Source organism: Vanellus vanellus (genome assembly GCF_965231255.1).
Source record: "Vanellus vanellus genome assembly, chromosome: Z".
In the NCBI taxonomy this organism is placed as follows: domain Eukaryota; kingdom Metazoa; phylum Chordata; class Aves; order Charadriiformes; family Charadriidae; genus Vanellus; species Vanellus vanellus.
The window spans coordinates 62,469,984-62,490,484 of NC_138908.1; the positions used below are offsets into that span (position 1 = coordinate 62,469,984).

General features: G+C 39.7%; 1 protein-coding gene across 1 annotated transcript in view; it reads right to left on the reverse strand.

The window, feature by feature from the left end:
• Positions 1–17,470, reverse strand: part of AP3B1 (adaptor related protein complex 3 subunit beta 1) — a 165,135-nt gene extending 147,665 nt beyond the window's left edge. The window contains exons 1-2 of the mRNA XM_082497703.1: positions 17,332–17,470; positions 2,780–2,855 (exon numbers count right to left, since the gene is read on the reverse strand). Of these exons, the coding sequence (XP_082353829.1) occupies positions 2,780–2,855; positions 17,332–17,462 (207 nt within the window). The 5' untranslated portion in view covers positions 17,463–17,470. The remainder of the gene's footprint in view (positions 1–2,779; positions 2,856–17,331) is intronic.
• Positions 17,471–20,501: the final 3,031 nt, after the last annotated feature.

Below are 20,501 nucleotides of genomic sequence, written 5' to 3' on the forward strand. Positions count from 1 at the left end.
CCAAAATCTTCAGGAGCGAAATTCCACTGAGATTTTTTCCCAGGTGTTAAGACAGGTTTCAAGACCTGGTAACAAGAATATCTTGGTTCTTGTAATATCAGTGTATGTTTTAAAAGAAACATCAGCTATTGTGTTTCTATGCATATAGCAGAATAAACCTGGCTCTGTATACAATTAATATTTTTTTTTAAACTACCAGTGTTACTTGTAATCTTCCAAAGACTGCAATTATTATGGCATGCATGTAAGGAAGAAATACAAAAAACAAAAGACCTCGCTGATCATTGAAGTCACACATACGTATTTTAGCTGAAGGCAGGCTTAGACACCTTCATTTAAGAGGTAGAGCAGAAAGATCAAAATTGGATTATTCCTACGCTTGAAATTATGTCACTCTCTGCAAGACAGATGCGGTTTTGTTTGTAATGAATCTCCTCCTCCCCAGGAGAAAGTTTATAAAACACCTTAAAGGAAGAAGCAGCAGCAAAAGGAGTCATAAGCAGTGTTCTCCCGGAACTTTTCAATATCACCCATATGGGCAAATTACGGTTCAGCCTCTTGAAGTCCACTAAAAGAGTAAGAAAAATATTGGCATGCACAGCTTTTTCCTCTACCTAAACTTACTGAAAATGAGCATTCCAGGGAGACACATTTAACAATACTCTGGCAAGAGTTCCTCTTTCCTCTAATAATAAGGCTAGAGGAAGCCTTTCATCTCTACAAAACCCATCTCAACCCTGAGAACTCTCTAAATGTAAGCACACAATTGGTAACACACAAGCATCTTTGTGCCCAGCAAGAATATTATCACCACTGCTACAAGGCCTTATGCTAATTACAGGCCAGGACTGGGACCTTGCACAAAGTTTATTGTTTCAGTTTGTTATGCGAACCAGAGGTTGGTATCAGATGCCTGTTATGAAACACAGTTGAAACACAGTTTAAACACAGAATAACAGCAAATACCTTGAAAATATGGAAGGGACTGAAAACAGAAGATCCAGTAATTCAAAAAAACTTGCTTGCCGTCAAGCAATGGTCAATCTTAGAAGCTAGAAGGCTGTTTCTCCTTTAAGAAAAGAAGCAGCAGCTAAGCAAGGAAGAAATATCCAAGAAACAGAAGGTGCCTGCTGCCATCTGGGAAAGTAGTGCTCTTCCAGCATTGTGCAGTGCTTAGAACAGGGATATAAACCAAGAACTGGGAACTTTTATGAGGACAAAAATCTGGAACTAGGGTAGTAGAAGAAAGAACGAGCTCAATTCAGTTCTAATTTCCCTTGCTAAAGAGTTCTTGACCCTGATCACCTCAGCATAACACCACCAAGGACAACAGCTATCAGTGCTAACTACACAGCTGCAGCTGCATGGTATCATGTACTTCTAGGAAATTAAAGAAACAGTTAAGAAGTGCTTTGACTATGTATCAGCATCAGGTATTTATGAGTGCATTTGCTCATTGCACACTCATTTATAATGACAGCATTGTTTGCAGGAAAAAAATAAAAAAAATAAAAATCAATCTAGTACAGCTTTGGTTTAAAATGTAAAGCCAAGCAGATTTAATAGTTTTTAATTCCCCTATATACACACACATTCAGTTTCAACAACTTCCAAACATGGATAAAGAGATCTGGTGACCTTTTGAAAAGGAAAACCAAGGCAGCAACAGGCACCTCTCCCGAGCCCCCCTGCCCACAGTAACAGCCTGAAAAAAGATCTTTTCTGAGGGAAGCACGAGAGTGTAAGTTACCATAGGTTGAAACCATGGCACTTCTAAAGGCCATGATTTCTTGCAACTGGACCTCTGTATGCCAGACTCTCAACTGGTCAAACCCTGAGGAAGCCCACATCATGTTGGAGAAGATGAACCAAGAAACCTTTCACGCACACACAAAAAAAATTATGGTATGGAATAGTATTTGATAGGTTGCCCAGATCTAACAGGTAATTGATGTCTCTGGCAGGACTAGGATCAAAGGCAAAAGCAGAAGACACCCAGCTTGAGTACAATCTTCATCACTACAGGATAATGAAGGGTGAAGCTGCTAACTCTAGAGTCAGCAGAAAGAACACGGTTGTATGATACAAACTGTACAGTACATGTTTGCATACGATTAACCTGTGTAAGAAACAGGCAAAACAAAACAGCATATCCAGAGAAGACTGAAGGAACAATGAGAGAAACCAAATGCAGAAGTCCCAAAAGTAAGTCAAGTGGACACTGAACAGCTTTCCATAGCTTCTAATTCTTTTAAGAAGAAATAAAGGGACTTCTAAACATCATGAAGTTGATTGTTTATAGGGTTTAAACATACAATAGTGTTAAGCATTATTTAATCACCTCTATGGGTACACAGTTCACCTGAAATACTTAGTCAAATAAATAGGCAACAAGGTCAATTAAAAAAAAATCCTTATATAATCTGAAAAGTAAAAATAGTAAACACAATTTGCCATTTTACTGCTGCAAATTTCTGTCTGCTGAACTAAGACAGCAATTGAAGCTTCTCTAAATAATCCCCTTCCTATTTAAGATCTCACCTCCCTACTGAAAATAGTTATTTACAGGCATATTGGCACTGTTACATAAATATTTTTAAAGTATATGACTGCATATACTCCAATATAGCAATTTCTACACAAAATTCCAAATGAAAGACTCCACAGTAGCTTTTAAACACCATTTAGAGATTCAAGTGCTGACTTGGTACATGATCTGTAAAGTCAAAACAGTATTCACACCCAAGAAATACAAAATAATAATAAAAAAATTACATACCCCAACAATTCTTTTCATAGCATCCAGCTTTGCAGAATCTTTACTGCTTTCCAACATTTGTTTTAGGTCTTCATTTCTATGGTAGAAACACAGTAAAACATCAATTAGAAAAAGCAAAAAATAAAACCAGAATACCATTTTTATAGTCTTGCATCAAATCATCAACTTAAGGTGAAGCACTGCTCATTCTTGCCCACTTTTTGAATTGTATTTGTTATCATGCTGGCATAGTATAACAAAGTGCTTAGTAAAAGACTCTGATCTGATTCCAACAATAATGCAAACCCATGCAACTTTAATCTGCTGTCAGCTGAACACTGACTGGAAGGTTAAAGTCTTGAGGCAAGAGAAGAGCCCAATTTGAACCAACTCCTTCACTCCTCCCTTTCCCCTAGTGAGGGCCAGATGTAATAGCCTGTGTTAAAACAGAGTATCAGCTTACGTAAATCACTGAAAAGCGCAATAGTGGATTTCAATATAGCCTGAATTTCAACGAGAGTCAAGTATATAACCTTGTGTTTTCATCTGCCTTTCTGGACTGTAAATTGCTATCCCTTGCCATCAGGATTAAAAGCCTCAGATCTGCAGTACATCTATTCTACATGCCATCAGATTAAGATAGCCCAATAATTAGACACATATAGTGTCCAAGCACTTTTCACATCTGAAATAATATTTTCATGTGAGAATTTTAAGTCAATAAGGATGTTCTCTCACAGATACAGCTTCTCATTAGCCATCAGTAATAAGAAACCTCACCCTGCTTGGCTTTTTAGATGCCAAGAGATCACTGTCTAACCGCATTTATAGACTCTTAAAGTTTACAAAAAAAAAAGTGTGGTTTTTTTTTTTTTTAAAGAAATAGCCTTTTACAATACGTAGATTACTTGAGTACTAAAAAATATGAAGCAAACAATGGATCAAGAAGACACATCTGCAATATTCCAAAGAATTCTGAAAACTTTCCAAGTTTACGAACCCTGTAAGCTTTCACATAGTGAAGGGCAACACAGAAATCCAGACAGGATTTCAAAAGTGAATGTGAAACCTAGATATATTCTGATTTATCACTGCCCTCAGAACTTCAGATGGGAAGGAAAAAGAGGTTTAAGCCGAAGCCAGAATTAGTTACAATGAGACAAAACAATGTCATCCATTCCTTCATAAACCTTTAAATAGCACTCTTCCTGTTTGCAAGGGACAGAGTCACTTTAACAGAGATTTTCCTCTTATTTTCATATGCACTACTCCATGAGAAATCAACACTGCCCACATGCTTCAGTACACATCCACAAAATTAAGAACCACAACCAGATGGGGAAAAAAAACCAAACTTCATTGTTTGTTGAAGAAAAACAAGCAAAATTCAGGATGCAGATACTCACATGCAACTTCCAACTGAAGTCTAACTGCTTTTTCAAAACCAAGTGTTTCATGAAATACTGGAGCAACCTAATACGTGTAGTAAATATTGGCTTCATTTGACAGCTTAAATATTAAGTATTATCTTTAAAATAAAAGAAACAAGTGGAAGTATTTTTATTTCCTCACCTGCTTCAGCACCATTTCCCAAATACGCCTAGGAACTCCTGATTTTGTCCGCATCACACTCAAGTTTTTTTACTGTTTTTAGTTACTCCTGGAAGTGTTCAAAGAACTATATGATCAGTCTTCTATTGCTATGTTTATCCAGTTGTTTGCTTCAGACCTTTAAATTATACTTCCCATGCAACTTTTTTCTGTAGTTTTGGATACTGTTGAAATCAGTTTAATTTGTCTATAGTTGGCCACCTTCTCCATGGCAAGTAGTAATATTCAGCACACCACCTTCTTGTAACACCACCCCAAGTTGACAGATCTGTTAAAAGTAACTAATGCTGTGATTTCACTGAGCTTTTCCTATTGTCCTCCTCCCGACTCCCTGGGATAAAGGCACCCCGCCCTCCATATTAAGCTCTCTGGTTTTCTGATTTCAGTTCAAGCATGCTTCTGTTCACCTCTACATCCTCACATTCCTTGTAGCCACTCCGTATTTCTCCCTCAGCTCTACATCCTCATTTTTGGTATCAGAAATCAGGTATTTGTTGGTTTAGGGTTGTACTAAAATACCTTTAATCATTTTCTTTTTTTACCTTTTAATCTCTCTGTGTAGTTCCCTTTGTAATTAACTTTCTAGGGAAGGCTAGCTTGGTTTAACTTTTGGTAGCTCTCTTTATTCCCATCGTTCTTGGACACAGAAATAGCTTATTTTGCTGACGATTCCTGTTGACCTATTCTTCATAGGCTACTGAGTAAGTCTCAGTTATTTTAGATCAGCCTGAAGCACCTTGCCTGAAACTTTGCTCTAGTTGGATACAGAAATTTCAGAGACTTCCAATTCTTCTTGCTTAAGTCTTAATCCTAACCTTCTAAGCTTAGCATGTGAAAGAAACTATACGATGCAGTTACCAGTTACATAGCAGAAGACAGGACTTGATTCAGAAAGTTGCTTCCAGTCCGATGCTCCTGCTTCAAGTTTCCTACTACTATTTCACATCATCATGCACAAATTGACACAGAAACATCAGTAAAAGCTAAAATGCAGGATAATATTACTGATTTGTGATCACCTAGCTCTTATGGGTGAGAATTGTATTCTCATAGGTGATCACCTACTTCCCACAGGCAGATGGATGCTTTGGTTCCTTGGGACAACCAACAAAGCAACTACTTTTCAAAAAAATTAGTATCTGACTTAAGAATCAAAGTGTTGCATGAATAAGATGTAGCAACTGCTTAAGAATCAAGTCTATGAATACGTTTACCTAATAAAATAATTAACAAAAAAGTTAACATGAAAAACAAGAATATGTCAACAAAATTTGCAAGTGAGAAAGTAGAAAATGTGGAAATCCTAATTTGAACTTGAGGATCACATAGCAAAAATGGAGGAAGTTACACAGCACAAGATTCAAGTACATGCTGAAGAATACCTCCCAGAAGTTGGGAGTGACAAAAGCAGAGTAATCATAGGATGAGTATGAGTTACCAGTGTAACAAGTACAAATTAAAAAGGCAAAGTTGAATTTAAGACATGAAGACAGAAGAAAGAAGTATTTGATGATGAAACGTACTTCTAACTGCTTATAGAAAATATTTATCATACATTTCAAAATAACACATTTTAAGATGTTCACAGGGAAGATATAAACCAGCAAAATTAAGACACGAAGACCTGCTTACAGCCAGCCTTGCTTCCCTAAGAGAAAAGCAGCAGGAGGAAAGGAAGAAAAACAGGAGAAAACCACACGTTCTTGATTAATCCATTTGAAAATTAATTACTATGTGATCCATGTGGTTTTTTTTATCTTTTCTAACAAATTATAATCCAGGATTAGCAAGCATTAGATACTTACAGAGTAAAATATGGCTCCATATACTCATACGGATCAGCAGCAGCAAGCCTTTTTTCTTCTACAGTTAGATATGGTTTCAGTGTAACCTCAAAGTTTCGCCCTTTAAGAGCAGATTTAAAAGTGCAAGACACCTCAATTATTTTATCCAGCATTGTAGAATTTTGTTCCATTCTTAAGTACAGTATAAAAAAAAAAAAAAAAAAAAAAAAGATGACTGCACTCAACTAAGCTTGTCTGCTGAGACTGAGGTCTACTCAAAAAAAGAAAATTGTAAGTAACAGGATACCCACTCCCTTGCTGTTTTAACTTCTGGAAACAAATATCCTACACAGATTTCAAAGGTCATTTCCCTCCAAAAACAACTCTTATCAGCAGCCTCAATGAACAATGGGAAAGGCAAATGCATTTCAGTCTTTCATAATATAGTTTACTGTACACTACAAAAATATTTTCATCTTCTGAGCATTAAGAAGATTTAAGGGAATTTCAGTCCTTAAGTAAAATCCCTCAAAGTAAAAAGCATAAATGCAAGCCTCACACTGCTGTTCATGTTTCTATGCTCATTAGTTATTCTGAAGTGACAGTTCTTCATTACACAATGTTAGACAAATAATTTTTTTATCACTTCTGTCCACCTGCCAGGAGCTCAGGAAAACGCAAGCAACCCTCCAGCTGCATCAGTACCTTTGCCTCTCCCAGCTAAACCTTTGAGAGTAATTCTAGCCTTATAGGGTTAGATACATATTATAGATGACTGAAATACAAGATTCACTACTTCAACAGAAAAAAAAGGTTTAAAGAAGCCTAATCTGACAGTTTACAAATAATATGGAGCTATATGAAGCAGGACAATAACCGTCCCAACAACAGGAGGTGCAAAAAAACCTTTGTAAGAGTAAATATATTGCCTCTGAGCCCATTTTCCCTAACAGTAAGAAGAGGTGAAATGAGCTTCTGAGAGGGAAAAAGAAAAAAAGCAGAGACTCCCACCTGCCTGCGCACCGAGTTCCTAAACTGTAATCTAGTGTCTTAACCTCTACATAATACAGCCCCACTGTCCTAAAAAGTTGCCAGTTCAGTTGACTATAATTAGAAATATTATCACAGAATGGTAGAGATTGGAAGGGACCATCTAGTCCAGCCTCCCTGCCAAAGCAGGTTCAACTAGAGCAGTTGCATAGGAATGCATCCACGTGGGTTTTGAATATCTCCCCAGAAGGAGACTCCACAACCTCTCTGGTCAACCTGTTCCAGTGCTCTGTCACCCTCAAAGTAAAGAAGTTGAAAGAATTGTTTCCTCACATTCAGATGCAATCCCCTGTGTTCCAGTTTGTGCCTGTTGTCTCTTGTCCTGTCGCCAGACACCACTGAAAAGAGTCTGGCCTCATCCTCTTGACACCTGCCCTTTAGATATTTATAAACATTAATGAGATCCGCTCTCAGTCTTCTCCAGACTAAATAGACCCAGGTGTCTCAGCCTTTCCTCATAAGAAAGATGCTCCATTCCCTTGATCATCTTTGTAGCCCTCCACTGGACTCTCTCCAGTAGTTGTCTTTCTTAAACTGGGGAGCCCAGAACTGGACACAGTACTCCAGATGTGGCCCTACCAGGGCAGAGTAGAGGGGGAGGATAACCTCCCTCGCCCATTGGCCACACTCCCAGGATACCATTGGCCTTCTTGGCCACAAGGGCACATTGATGGCTTATGGTCAACTTCTTGTCCATCAGGACTCCCAGGTCCCTGGGGCATGGGGTTATTTCTCCCTAGGTGCAGGACCCTACACTTGCCCTTGTTGAATTTCATTAGGTTCCTCTCAGTGTAACTGTCTAGACTATCCAGGTCTCACCGATGGCAGCACAGCCTTCTGGTGTGTCAGCCACTCCCCTCCCAGTTTTGTGCCGTCAGCAAACTTGCTGAGGGTACACTGTGTCCTCTCTTCCAGGTCTTGATGAATATGTTGAACAAAACTGGACCCAGTAATGACCCCTAGGGAACACCACTAGTTATGGGACCTCCAACTACACTCTGCACTGCCATTCAGCCAGCTCTCAATCCATCTCACTGTCTACTCATCTAGCCTACACTTCCTAAGCTTACCTATGAGGATGTTATGGGAGACAGTGTCAACAGCCTTGCTGAAATCGAGGTAGACAATGTTCACTACTGTTCCCTCATCTACCCAGCCAGTCATTCCATCATAGAAGGCTATCAAGTTGCTCAAGCATGATTTTCCCTTGGAGAAGGGAAATCAGTTATGCCCATATACAACATATATAATCCTATATAACCATATACAACATAAACAGGCTATGAAATACAATCTTTATTATCTGCATAGCATTTACCAAAAAGGCCAATGAAGCAATTATTAATATATTACGGAATTAGTACTCAGCTGCCTTTGCAACTTTTACCACCACAGGCTTGTATTCCTCAATATAAGAATTTGAAAGCTCAAGGAGTGTAAATTAGAAACGCAAATTCATCACCAAACTTTCTCTAATAGCAAGCACCACACATGACAGGTCTGCAATGATACAACACGATGGACATCACAAAACACATCCAGAATAACACATTATTTTAAAATCACTGGTTGGATGTTAAACCAAGGAAGACAATTTCTAAATTTCTGCTAGGTTATTGTATTTTATGACTGTAGCCTTTAAGATAGATACTACTTTTTTCTTTCTACCTAAAAGCACTGCTTTCTTTATACGCCTTTGCACCATTTCTAGATACAACAGGAGTATGGATATGATAGGACCTACAAGAGGCCTAACGCCTAGCGTTAATCTTTTAGGTAATGCTGTAAGAAAGTAAACAAAAAACACCAATTAGATTTTTCTAGTTCCCATTCTCTTTCATGCTCCCTCTACTCCCCTGCCATTAAAAAGAAAAAACAAAACACAAAATCCCCACCACAATGCCCCAAAATAAGGGGGGGGGGGGGGGGGGGGGGGAGACCCAACCCAAAAAACTAGAGCTTGACAGTCAAGAGAACATACTGCCAAACTACGTTAATAGCCTGGAGTCTTATGCCAGAAAGGACCCTGACCATTACTCTCCATGCTGATTACAGCAAACAGCACCTAAAGAACAACTCTGAATATGCTGTACTCTTGATAGCACATACTTGGTCACTAAAACTGGCATCTTGCTCAGATTAAGACTAGGATTTCAGATTCCATTGAGCAACATTACCCACTTTCACAGAAAAAAAAAAAAGAGAAGGCATAACTGTACGTCACTGAGGTTTAAACCAGCTATGTCACTGATAAATCCGGGCCTTTCTCAGTTACTTTGTCTTCCCATAGAAACCATCACAAACCTTTAATCACAGTAAAGTACCAATCCATAGTCTGCAGCATATCATTTGCCACTGCACCTACATATTCTGAACAACTGTTGTTAAGAGAACACATACTCCACCCCGATGATAAGATATACATTTATTATATCAACTATTCTTTTTAATAAATTTTAGCAACACGGTAAGATGAAACCCATAAATTATCAGCATTTACTACAGTTTTAATAATTCTTTAGATACAAAATCTTTACTCCTGGAAGTGTATCAGCCAGCTGTTTTACAAAGTAAGAATTTCTTTATGATTCCTCATGACATCTATATGCCCCAAAACCTGGGAACAGTTTTAATAATCTTTAAGAAACAGATAGGAATTTTAAATTAATAAACTCATGATGAGACAGAGGCTCTTCATTTACAAGGACAACACATGTTACTGCAAGATAAGATTTGAGAATACTGCAAGTTACTGTAAAACGGCATTGAGAGAAGGACTTGGGGGTACTGGTGGATGAAAAGCTGGACACAAGCAACAATATGTCTTCACAGTCCAGAAAGCCAATAGTATCCTGGGCTGCATCAAAAGAAGTGGGGCCAGCAGGTTGAGGGAGGTGATTCTGCCCCTCTGCTCCACTCTGGTGAGAGCCCACCTGGAATATTGCATCCAGCTCTGAGGATCTCAGTACAAGACAGACATGGACCTGCTGGAGCGGGTCCAGAGGAGGGCCACAAAAATGACAAGAGGGCTGGAGCACCTCTCCTGTGAGGACAGGCTGAGAGAGTTGGGGTTGTTCAGCCTAGAGAAGAGAAGAGGCTTATAAGAAAGATAATGCATTTCTTGTTTTAAATTCTCCATCCACTGCATACTTTCAGTCACATGATATCAACTGCGTTGTTCTTGCGTTCAAAGTCTTTAGGAGACGTCAGTCTGGATGACATACTTTTAATCAAAGCATACTAAGATTTATTTTTTTGCCTGCAGCACAGCAAAATGTTCCAACATGAAGTTCAAAATACTGTAAACGTTACCAGGTTTGAAGCAGAAAATCCACACTGACAGAGCAGCTTAACCTTTGGTCTTGGCACCTGAGTAGCAGTGAAGTCCTATGGAAGGTCCTGCATCCCCCCACAAAATTAAAAAAAATAAAATAAAAAATACATATAATAATAATTTTTAAAGAGTTTTTACATTTTACTAGCACTGCAAAATCCTTATTCTAGCTTAGGCTGTTGTGTAAACTGTAAACAATTCTGAATGTAACACTTAAAGAGGAACTGTAAATTGATTTCAGAGCCATATAACATGGAAGCTAAAGCAGCAACGAATACATGTTGCAATTTGAGTTTATTTTGCTGTTGATTTGGGGTCTTCCTCTAACAGGAAATTAAGAAATCTGAGTTTCACTGTGTTTCATTCTATACCACAAACTGTTTGAGTGACATCTTGTGGTGCTATTCAGTATTGCCATCCTCTCCCATTATAACACCAACACAGAATTCAACTATTATTTCAAGGAAGACTCATTTGGCTATGAGTGTAGCTGTACTGTGGTTTAAAGAGAAACTGAGATAAGAAATAATCTATTTCTTTTTCAGCCACACCTAATTTTTCAATCTGAAAAACAAACATACTAACCAGAGAGCAAATTTTTAAAGGACAGACAGCAAAGATGCGAGGAAAACCAGGATACTATAGTATCCTGTAAGGCTGAGAGCCAGAGAAGAACAAGACCTCTTATAGTCTGACCAGCAACATAATTTAACTCATTTAATGACTGGTTTGGCAACAGCCATCTGGATGGTTTAGGTATAGTCTCATCCTTCTCAGTGAGGAAACGTAGAAAAGCACAAAGTTAAAACCGAATGCAGCATCTTCCCAGTTCCCTGTTGTGAAACTACAGTACCTGAACAATGCTTGAGCAACTCAGTGCATGAACACCTGTAAGTTGCCACAACCACCAACATCAATGCAGATATATATTTCAAAAAGCTCTAACCAGATGGCAGCTAGTATGACAAAGCAGTTTGAAACCCTTTCTGGAGAGGACTGCAATTTAATCTATGATTATCTGTTGTCACTAGAGTAGTTATAGACACTATTTCACCCAGCAACAAGAACGGTTGTCTGAAAGGACAAAAAGTAGCAATCTTGCAACTCCACTGTGTGCAACCTGTTCTCATAGCACCCACACCTCTGATGATGCAGGGAAGCTTCTGTGAGAGAAAAAAAAAAATCCTCCTTGGTGGCAGAGATCAGTTTCCTGAAGGCTGAAAAAGTGGCATCTGAGGTGGTGCTGCCACTTAAGTGGTTGTATCAATTTACACCCAGTCTTGTGGCCAGTGATCAGAATCTGCAGACATTTGCACATCACTTTGCACCATTTGAGGGTTGTGAAGGGAGTCTAGGAGAGTGAAAAGCAGTATTTCCAGCTTTCTTGAAAATGGTGGGAAACGGCTTCTTTTAAAAAGATACCACCACAAAGGTAGTGCTGCTGCTGCCAGAATCTACAACAGTGTTAGTATATTTACGTATGCCAACAACATTTCAGAAACACTGTTAAACAGCATAACATTGTTGTTCAAAAAATGCCAAAAAACCACACCTTTATATGCCAAAAGAATTCTGATTGTCTCAAAGCAAGAAAACTACTGCAGGGTAGCATAGTGAGGATACTCTTCAGAAAAGCAGAACTAAGAAAATCTGGAATTTCTTTCAAGTGTCGGCCTTATGTTATAACAGTGTTAAAGAAACGTATTTTTTAATGTCATTCAGGATGCAGATCATAACAAGTGTCTAAGGCAAACATATGACAACAAAATAAATATGCAGAAACCACAGTGAAGACCTTAAACTATAAAACTTGCCTTTCTGAGGAAATAAAAAAGCCTCAAAAAATGTAATTACTACATTGCAGAAAATCACAGCAAATCAACAGTTCATTGCTTGCATCTTCATATGTGCCAAATGCATGGCAATAAGAATATATTCACAGTGTGTCACTTCCCATCAGATCTGACCGATTTCAGCTGGAGAAGTGCTCTGTAGTAGTATGCCTGTGTATACTACATTTAGTTCCTATCCTGGTACTGACTACAAGGTTCAGATTTTATCTTGTAGAGTCATCAGTTCATCCAAACCATTCATCTTTGCTGGCTTGTACATCCTACCGAAACTGGCATATCACCATATTAGTGGGCATAGCGCCATTACAACAGATGGGGAAAGAAAGTAGTTGTGCCAATGAGCCAGCAGATGCATCAAGTTTGAATATTAGGGCTGGAGTCTCCTCCAAGAATTTCACAAATGGCAGTCTACGCACAAGCTTTCCATGACTGGTTGAACTGGATATGCCAAGGCAAAACTAGATCAATTTAAGACTCCAAGAACATCTCTGGCAGCTGTTGAAAGCAAGTTTTTAGCTGTGATGAATTTGGAAAAGTCTTCTGCACAGAGAATTGGGAAATGAGTATCTTAATGAAATCACCACCTTAGATCAGCTCTCTGCAAAACAGGCCTGGGCAAATCTCAGGAAAAAAAAAAAAAAAAAAAAAAAGAGGGTTTGCAGCCCTGCTGAGATTTCTGATGAATAGCTCAACAGAATGCGTAAGCCAGATCTGCAGGAAAAAAGTCTAATAAATTACAAATGTATTTTGCTTGGCAGGAATACAGTTTAAAGATGTAAATCAGTAAAGTTGAAAATGCATGCTATAAGTTTTGCCATCTGCTTCACTACTGTACTTATCAATTGAAATCCACTGATGTTACTCATGTGATTCACCCTTAAGTTTTTACATTTGGTTTAGATACAGCAATAGATAGTTTTATTGCTGAAATTGTATAATTTCCAAGAACCAAACATTATTATATTTTAAAATTGATTGCATTTTAAACAAAATTTACCTGCATGTAATATAGATTAAAACCCTCTGTCCACCAGCAATTAACTATAGGCAGTAATAGCTGCACCCTAATGTATGCAATTAACATGGATTCTGTGTTACTAATTCTCTCTTCAGGTTTTCTTAGAAGTTGGAAGGTGCTTAGACTTTTCATCCCTCTACATAGAAAAACAGTACATAGTGTAACTATAAAAATACACTATTAACATCTGGAGCACCTAGAGTGACCTATGTCTGGAACATAACCAGTTTACAGACAAGTGTCAGACTACCTACCTGGACACATGAACAAATTCCTAAAATGTAACTATACAAGTTGTATAAAGGAATACCGTACATGTCAGCTCATGTGACTTGCATGGAAAAAGGAGAGGGGGAGGAGAGGAACAGGCATCTCCAGCCACACAATGGGGCCCATTCTACACATTTAGACTGACCCTTCTCAGATACATAAGATCTTTTAATTATTGAGTTATTGATATATTTAACAAAATGAACACAAAGTTTCCATCCTCTGAACACAGGATCCACCTCTAATGTATTTGAAGCAATCTAACTAACCAAGAGGCTTTTATAAAAGCAATACATACCAAATAGCAAGCTATATTTGCCTCTTCAGTCACAATTCAATACTCACGGAAAATGCTAGCTCCAATCTCATATATTTGTTGTGAAATCTTATTCGAGAACAGTTTCAGTTTAGTCAAAAACAGTATGAAAACAGTTTCTTATGTCCATGTTGCACTTAATAATAATTTTATATAATAGTCTAAAAAAAACCTCTTTCTTTCCACACTTCTTTTGTCCTGAACATTTACAGTTACCAGATCGAAGCAGACCAAAGTTGTATTTTTACAGTCTCTATTCTTTTTTCCACTGTATTTGATACATACAATGTATTAACTAATGAGAAACATACTATTTGCACATGGTGCATGCAATGTATTGCACCTTGTTTATACTAACATAATTGTTTATTTCAATGATTATTTCATCTTTATTGATCTTCTAACAGTCAAACGTTCCACTTACTCAGGCTTAAGATGTCACCACAACAAAAGTTTTCAGGCACTGAGATATTTTCAATACTGATAGCACGTCACAACCAAACCAGAACACTAACTTGTCAAGAAAATACTATATTCACTAACCGAACTGAAGATTCTATTTGTAGCTGAAAGTTAATGAATAAATCATAGAATTGCTAACGGTGAAAAAGAGGCAGCTTTAGCAGGAGAATAAAGACACATGGACTTTTGACACCAAAGGATGCTCAGAACTTTTAGATGATAAGTACTTCAGTTAAGTATTTCTACTAAAATTTTAAAAACAAGACAGTTAGGATAAATAATTTACATTAGGTCAACTTTAGACTTCAGATTTAAGTTTACTGATACTCATTTGTGCCTCTGTGCAATTTGTTATAGGCCATTCTATATAACAAATGCTGTAAAGTTGAAGACAGTCTATTCTAATAAACACTTAGCTTATTTCAGAAGCATTTTGGCTTACTTCCTCTTCATGACAAACAGGAGAAGACAGACAACTTAAAAGAAACCGGGATTTTTTAAAAGAAGTTGTTTACAATAATATCCTGATATTTATACTTTAATCACATTATATTGTTCAGATTAACTGGCAACAGTCAAGTGCTGGCATCTGGTCCAACAGTTAGATAGTGCAGCAACATTCTGGGCTGTATATTACTTATTTGCCCCTCTGCTGAGAAAGAGTACTTCTTGTATCATCAGTAGGTCTACGGAATAATCCTCTTCCTCAGCAACAAAAAAAGTTTCCAAGCACTGAAACACCACAATGATATAGGACATAGCTAAGATCATATTCAGCAGTGTTGAGTGACAATCAAAAGAGATCAGCAAACGAACTCTGAAAATCCGTAACAGTAATTTATACAGTATTATGTGTACAGTAACATATACAGTGCAATATCCCACTATCCTCACACTCCAATATGCACGATGCAGAGACACATCTTGCACTTCTCTGTATGCCCAGCAGGGAGGGATCAGGTCTGCCCAGTTTAAAGAACACAAAACCAAACGCCAAAAGATACAATGTCCTCCATCTGGGCTACAGTCCCTGTCCCAAGAAGATTTCCATTTCTGCTCTAAGGGAAGGAAATTTTGTTTGCTTCTCAATAAGGAATTTGTGGACTATATGACATATGCACGATATGCTTGAAAAATGACTACTGCATTTTTCAAACAGACTGCAACACAGTCTGCTTTTCTAACAATAACCCTTGCTTGCCAGTCCAGTGGCTATTTCACACTACACAAATTTCATAATCTTGCCTGTACACTGTCTGTTCCTCAACTGTCGAATCCATACTCAGAGCTTACCCATACAGGTCTGAATCATGGATAACTTCCTATTTCAACAAGAACTTGTTTGTCAGCTACAAAAGACCACAGAGATCAATGCCCACTTTCCTCTCAAGCCCTTCCTTTCGAAGATGGATCGTCTTTCCCCTCCTGCAAGTGTAAGAACAAGACTGGAGGAGCAGTTAATTAATAAGACAGGCATACATATCACAAACTCTTCTGGTTCTTCCATACTGAAAGACAATCATATACATACACGTGTACAAAAATTCTCAGAACCCCAGAGCTATATTTCCCCCTGACCACTGGGCAGCCTCAGGTAGAACTGGTCACTTCAGCTTCTGCATCTGATAAAACAGAGCATGCTATACTTCATCTGCAAAACAGTCTGCAGTCTAGGATTAAATAAGTTATGTAGAGAATTCTGGCCATGACCAATGATCAGGGTACCCTCCCCTCTGTGGAAAAGAGGCAGCAAAACAATGGTTAAGAAATAGAGTGGAAAGTTGTTTCTATGGAAGGGGACAGGAAAGGAAGGGTGCAAACAACATAACTTAGCTACAATGCACAAGTCAGCAGAGGGGCATCCTTACTTGAGCAGCAAAAATTTCAACTGCAACAGAATGAAAAAGCAAAGTATTTAGTGGAATAGCAGGGGAAGAGAAATGTGACTTGTCTGGCACGGAGAAAGCCTATCAGCTGCTGTCTTACACAGCTAAGCATCACAGTGACAGCAGCTTCACATTGTTGTGATTTACTTTGGTGTGGCACAAAAATAAACACATCAGTCGAGGTTTCTAGAGCATGGATGTTCTCTTTGCACAGAACAATCAAACTGAAGAAGTGATTGATTTTCTAATGTACATGAGACCTTAGTTTATGGTGCTTTTTATTGGTTGCTCTTGGAATAGATTTCCAATTTGTTGCAGGATACAATTCCAGCTTAGCAAACCTTTTGATCCTTCCATTTAGACACATTTTTTTCTTCTCCAATTCACTTTGCCTGTAAGGACCTGAAGGCTTTTTATGCCTTCAGCACTTTGGCTGTTTTTTGTTAGGTTTGTTTTTTTTTTTCTCCTCCATTTCCTCATTTTGATTTCTGACCAAGATACAACACTGCTAAGACCCACTTCAAGCTGGCCACCTCTCCATGATCAACTACAACTCCCACAAATACTTCTAAGCACTTTTTTTTGTTTGTTTAAATACATTTGAAGACAAAACTAAACTAATGCCAGTAGGGTTAGATATCAAAACCGTGGAAAAATGATAAGCAGTTTTTCAAAACAACCAACACAAAAACTTTACAGATTACACATTCCGCTATGAAGACCTTAAAGGTAAGCAAGAAAACTTTTCCAGGAAGTTACGAGGGGGTAAAATAGGGCAACCCGCCACCGCCCCCTGCAGCTGCCCCTGACCGGCAGCAGCCCCGAGGCCCCACTCAGGGCCTGAAGGCAGGGTCCCGTCAGCCCAGCACCGCCCTAACGCCCACGGAACCGCTCACCTACCCAACAATCCCGAGCAGGGCCCGCCACGAACCCCGAGGGACGGGCCCCCTCGCCACCGCCCAGCCCGGCCCGGCCCGGCCCCCCCTTACTTCTTGGTGTCGCTGCTGAAGAGCCCGAAGGCCGCGGGGGCCGAAGGGCTCGTGGTGGACGCCGCCTCCTGGGCCAGATCGGCCGCCGCCTCTCCCCCCTGCTCGCTGTAGCTGAGCCCGTTGCCGGACATGCCGCCACTCCCCGTCCGCTCCGCTAAACTTACCGGCGCGGCGCACCCCAGCCCTCCCCCCGGAAGCGGCGGGCACGCGCCAGCACGGCGGGGCGGGCAGGTCACGTGGCGGGAGGCGGGGCCAACCGGCCGGGGCGGAACTCGCCCTGCCCCGACGTGCTGCCGTTACTACGGCAACGCGGCCCGGCAGTGACGTGGAGGGGCGCGAGGACCCGTCAGGGGCCCGGCCGCTGCCGCTGCCCTCCCGGCCCCTGGCGGGGACCGGGCTGGCGTCGCGGTGCAGAGGGCTTTGCCGCCCGGCCCCGGGGCGAAGACAGCCGCGGCGCCCGCAGGAGGCAGGCAGTTGCCTCCCCGCCGCGGGGCTGCTGATGTTTCCAGCTTCGCCTCTTACCGGCCACGTCCTCCCTCCCCTCCCACCCGGCGGCCCCGCAGGCCCCGAAAGCGGGCGAGCGGACCCCGCGGGGTGCAGCCTCGCTCGGCGCTCCTCCGGGGGAGCTCCGGGAGAAGCTGTGGCTCGGTGCCTCCTCTCAGCGCCCGGCTGCAGCGGCCTGGCCGCGACAGGAGCCCCGCGGCCTGGCTTGCCCCGAGGTGGAGAGCTTTGCTTCCCAGCCCGCCGCCGTGCCTTGGGCACAGCCGTTTAAAATACAAAGTATGGCCCATCGCATCAGCTCGTTTGTCGCATCTAATAATCCGCATTACAAATGTCCTCGTTTCCCTGTGAATGCCGGTACCTCACGCTGACCTCCATCCTCACAGTGCTAGTGGGGTAGCCCGGACTAAGAGCAGCAGTTTACATATGGAAGGCCATAAAATGTAAGAGGATGATTAGAAGTTGTCTGAGGAAAGTTTTTCCTCATTTCTTTTTACAATCTTATTTTCCTATGTGCATCTTTCCCCTTTTTCCCCAGTGTCTGAGGAATAATCTGTGTTCATTAAAATGCCCTTCTATCCACCTCATGACATAACTTACATTAGTGAAGTCAAACCTTTTCATCCTGACAACTGAACGCATTTCCAAAAGGTTACAGTTCACAATCAATACTTTTTATCTTGCAGAGAAAAAAACAAGTGGTGGTGGGGAATGGATTGTCATAACATTTTTTCTGAAGCAGCTTTTTGACCTGCTTGTCTTCCAGCAACTTGTACATTTCTGATTGAAACCGAGTCATTGCCAAGCAAATAAACCTGGCAAAAGCAGTTACCAATACAGGATTTATTAAAAGTGCAGGGCTGCTATAAGGGCAGTTGTCCTCAACTGTTGCCTTTTATGGATGCCAACATTTTGGTTTTGTTTTATGATCTCTCACAGCTTTTTTCTTTGTAGCACTGTCTGTGGAAAGTTGTGGCTTAGAGTGTGAAAGTCCCAGTATGAACATGATTGACCACTGCCATTGTACCTGTTGGTTCTTTAGGCTTCTGTTTTTGTCCTGCCCTTTGCATTGTTTACAGTAACAGCCATCATAGTTTTCTTTCCCTTAGATGGAAACATCTCATTATAACTACCATAAACAGTCACAGTAACTGCTGATACTCTTCCAATAATGTAACTTGAGGCAGACACCCCTCAATCATACCAGGTCAAACAGCATTCTACATCCTGAGTTCTAAAGGATCAGAAACCAAAATAAACTGCTGGAGAATTGGGTCTGAACCAGACAAAAATGGACACTTACTTCTCTCCTACAAGTTTCAGATGTTGTTCTGATCTACAGAGAGATCTGAGAATTCATACCAGCAGTCCTGAGAAATTTTCTCTCTGTTTTTCAAACCATGCATTAATTTCAAAATGTAACTGTGAAAGCACTTGAACTTTGGTTGCAAACATGGTGATGCTTACATGAAGGGGCCCCGGCTTACATCTTTTATTTGTGTATAAGGTACATATAGCGCAGGAAGGATATATAACCAATACCAGGCCAAGTCCACAGTTTGACAGGTAGATCTATTCTAGTTTCTTTTAAGACTGCCAGCCTGAAGCAAGAGGTTTAAACTGCTTGCTTCTTTGTATAAATCTATAAAATAAGTACTCACTGTTAGCAGTAAGAAACATCTTAAGTACAACAAGCTAATTATTTTACTATTACGTATATCACTTAAAAAGTAATCTTAGAGGAAGGAGTAAAAGAAAAAGAACAGTAGACTTGTAGAATATTTCAGATAAATTTGTGGGAGTACAAACATGGGGAAAAGCAGACAAATGGGCTATTGAGGTGGATGATCATGGGACTGTGATATGAGAAGAGGAGCAACTAGTAACAATGAAGCAGAGCTTGGAAGGGCCTTGAAACTGAAAGAGAGAAGAGAAAGCAAGTATTATATGAAGATTTATCAAGTATCATTAAACAGTCCTATCAGGAAGGATAGCTAGAAGCTCTTGCTATCAGTTCTTGCTATCTAGCTTTACCCTGAAATATGCCACAACTGTTCAATGAATAGCCTTTTCCTGGCTATATTAACTTTTTAAAATCACTATGCTGTGATTATGTATTTGCACAGTGAATTTATACCTGTACAAAATTATGTCAAAATTACTGAATTATGAAACACAAACTGCTACCAAATCTAAATTACAGTCATTGATCACTGTATTCTATATTTCAAGCTTTTGTGCAGCATAAGAAATGTAATAGGCAAGGCTTAAAACAGGAAATATAGAAGGCTTTTTCTTCTTAGTTTTCCACTCATCATGTTTCTTTCTGAAATCATTTCACCTCCATGATTCATTCCATATTCACAACTGCTACTTCTATAGTATCTGGTAAATTGCATAGTTTCTTACTCTTCCATTCATAGATGTAAACAACTATAGAATATGTCATCTATGGACATAGCTTTTAAAAATTCATTGCACTGAGCAATAACTTCCAAGGCTTTTGGAGGAAGGATGTATTTATATTTATTTATATTTATTTATATTTATTTATAAATACATATGCATTTTCATCAAAACTCAAATATTGTATATACTTATGCATTTAAGGGGAAAAAAGATTCACGTTACTCAAAAAACTGTAATTTTGTAGTTCAAACACACATTAA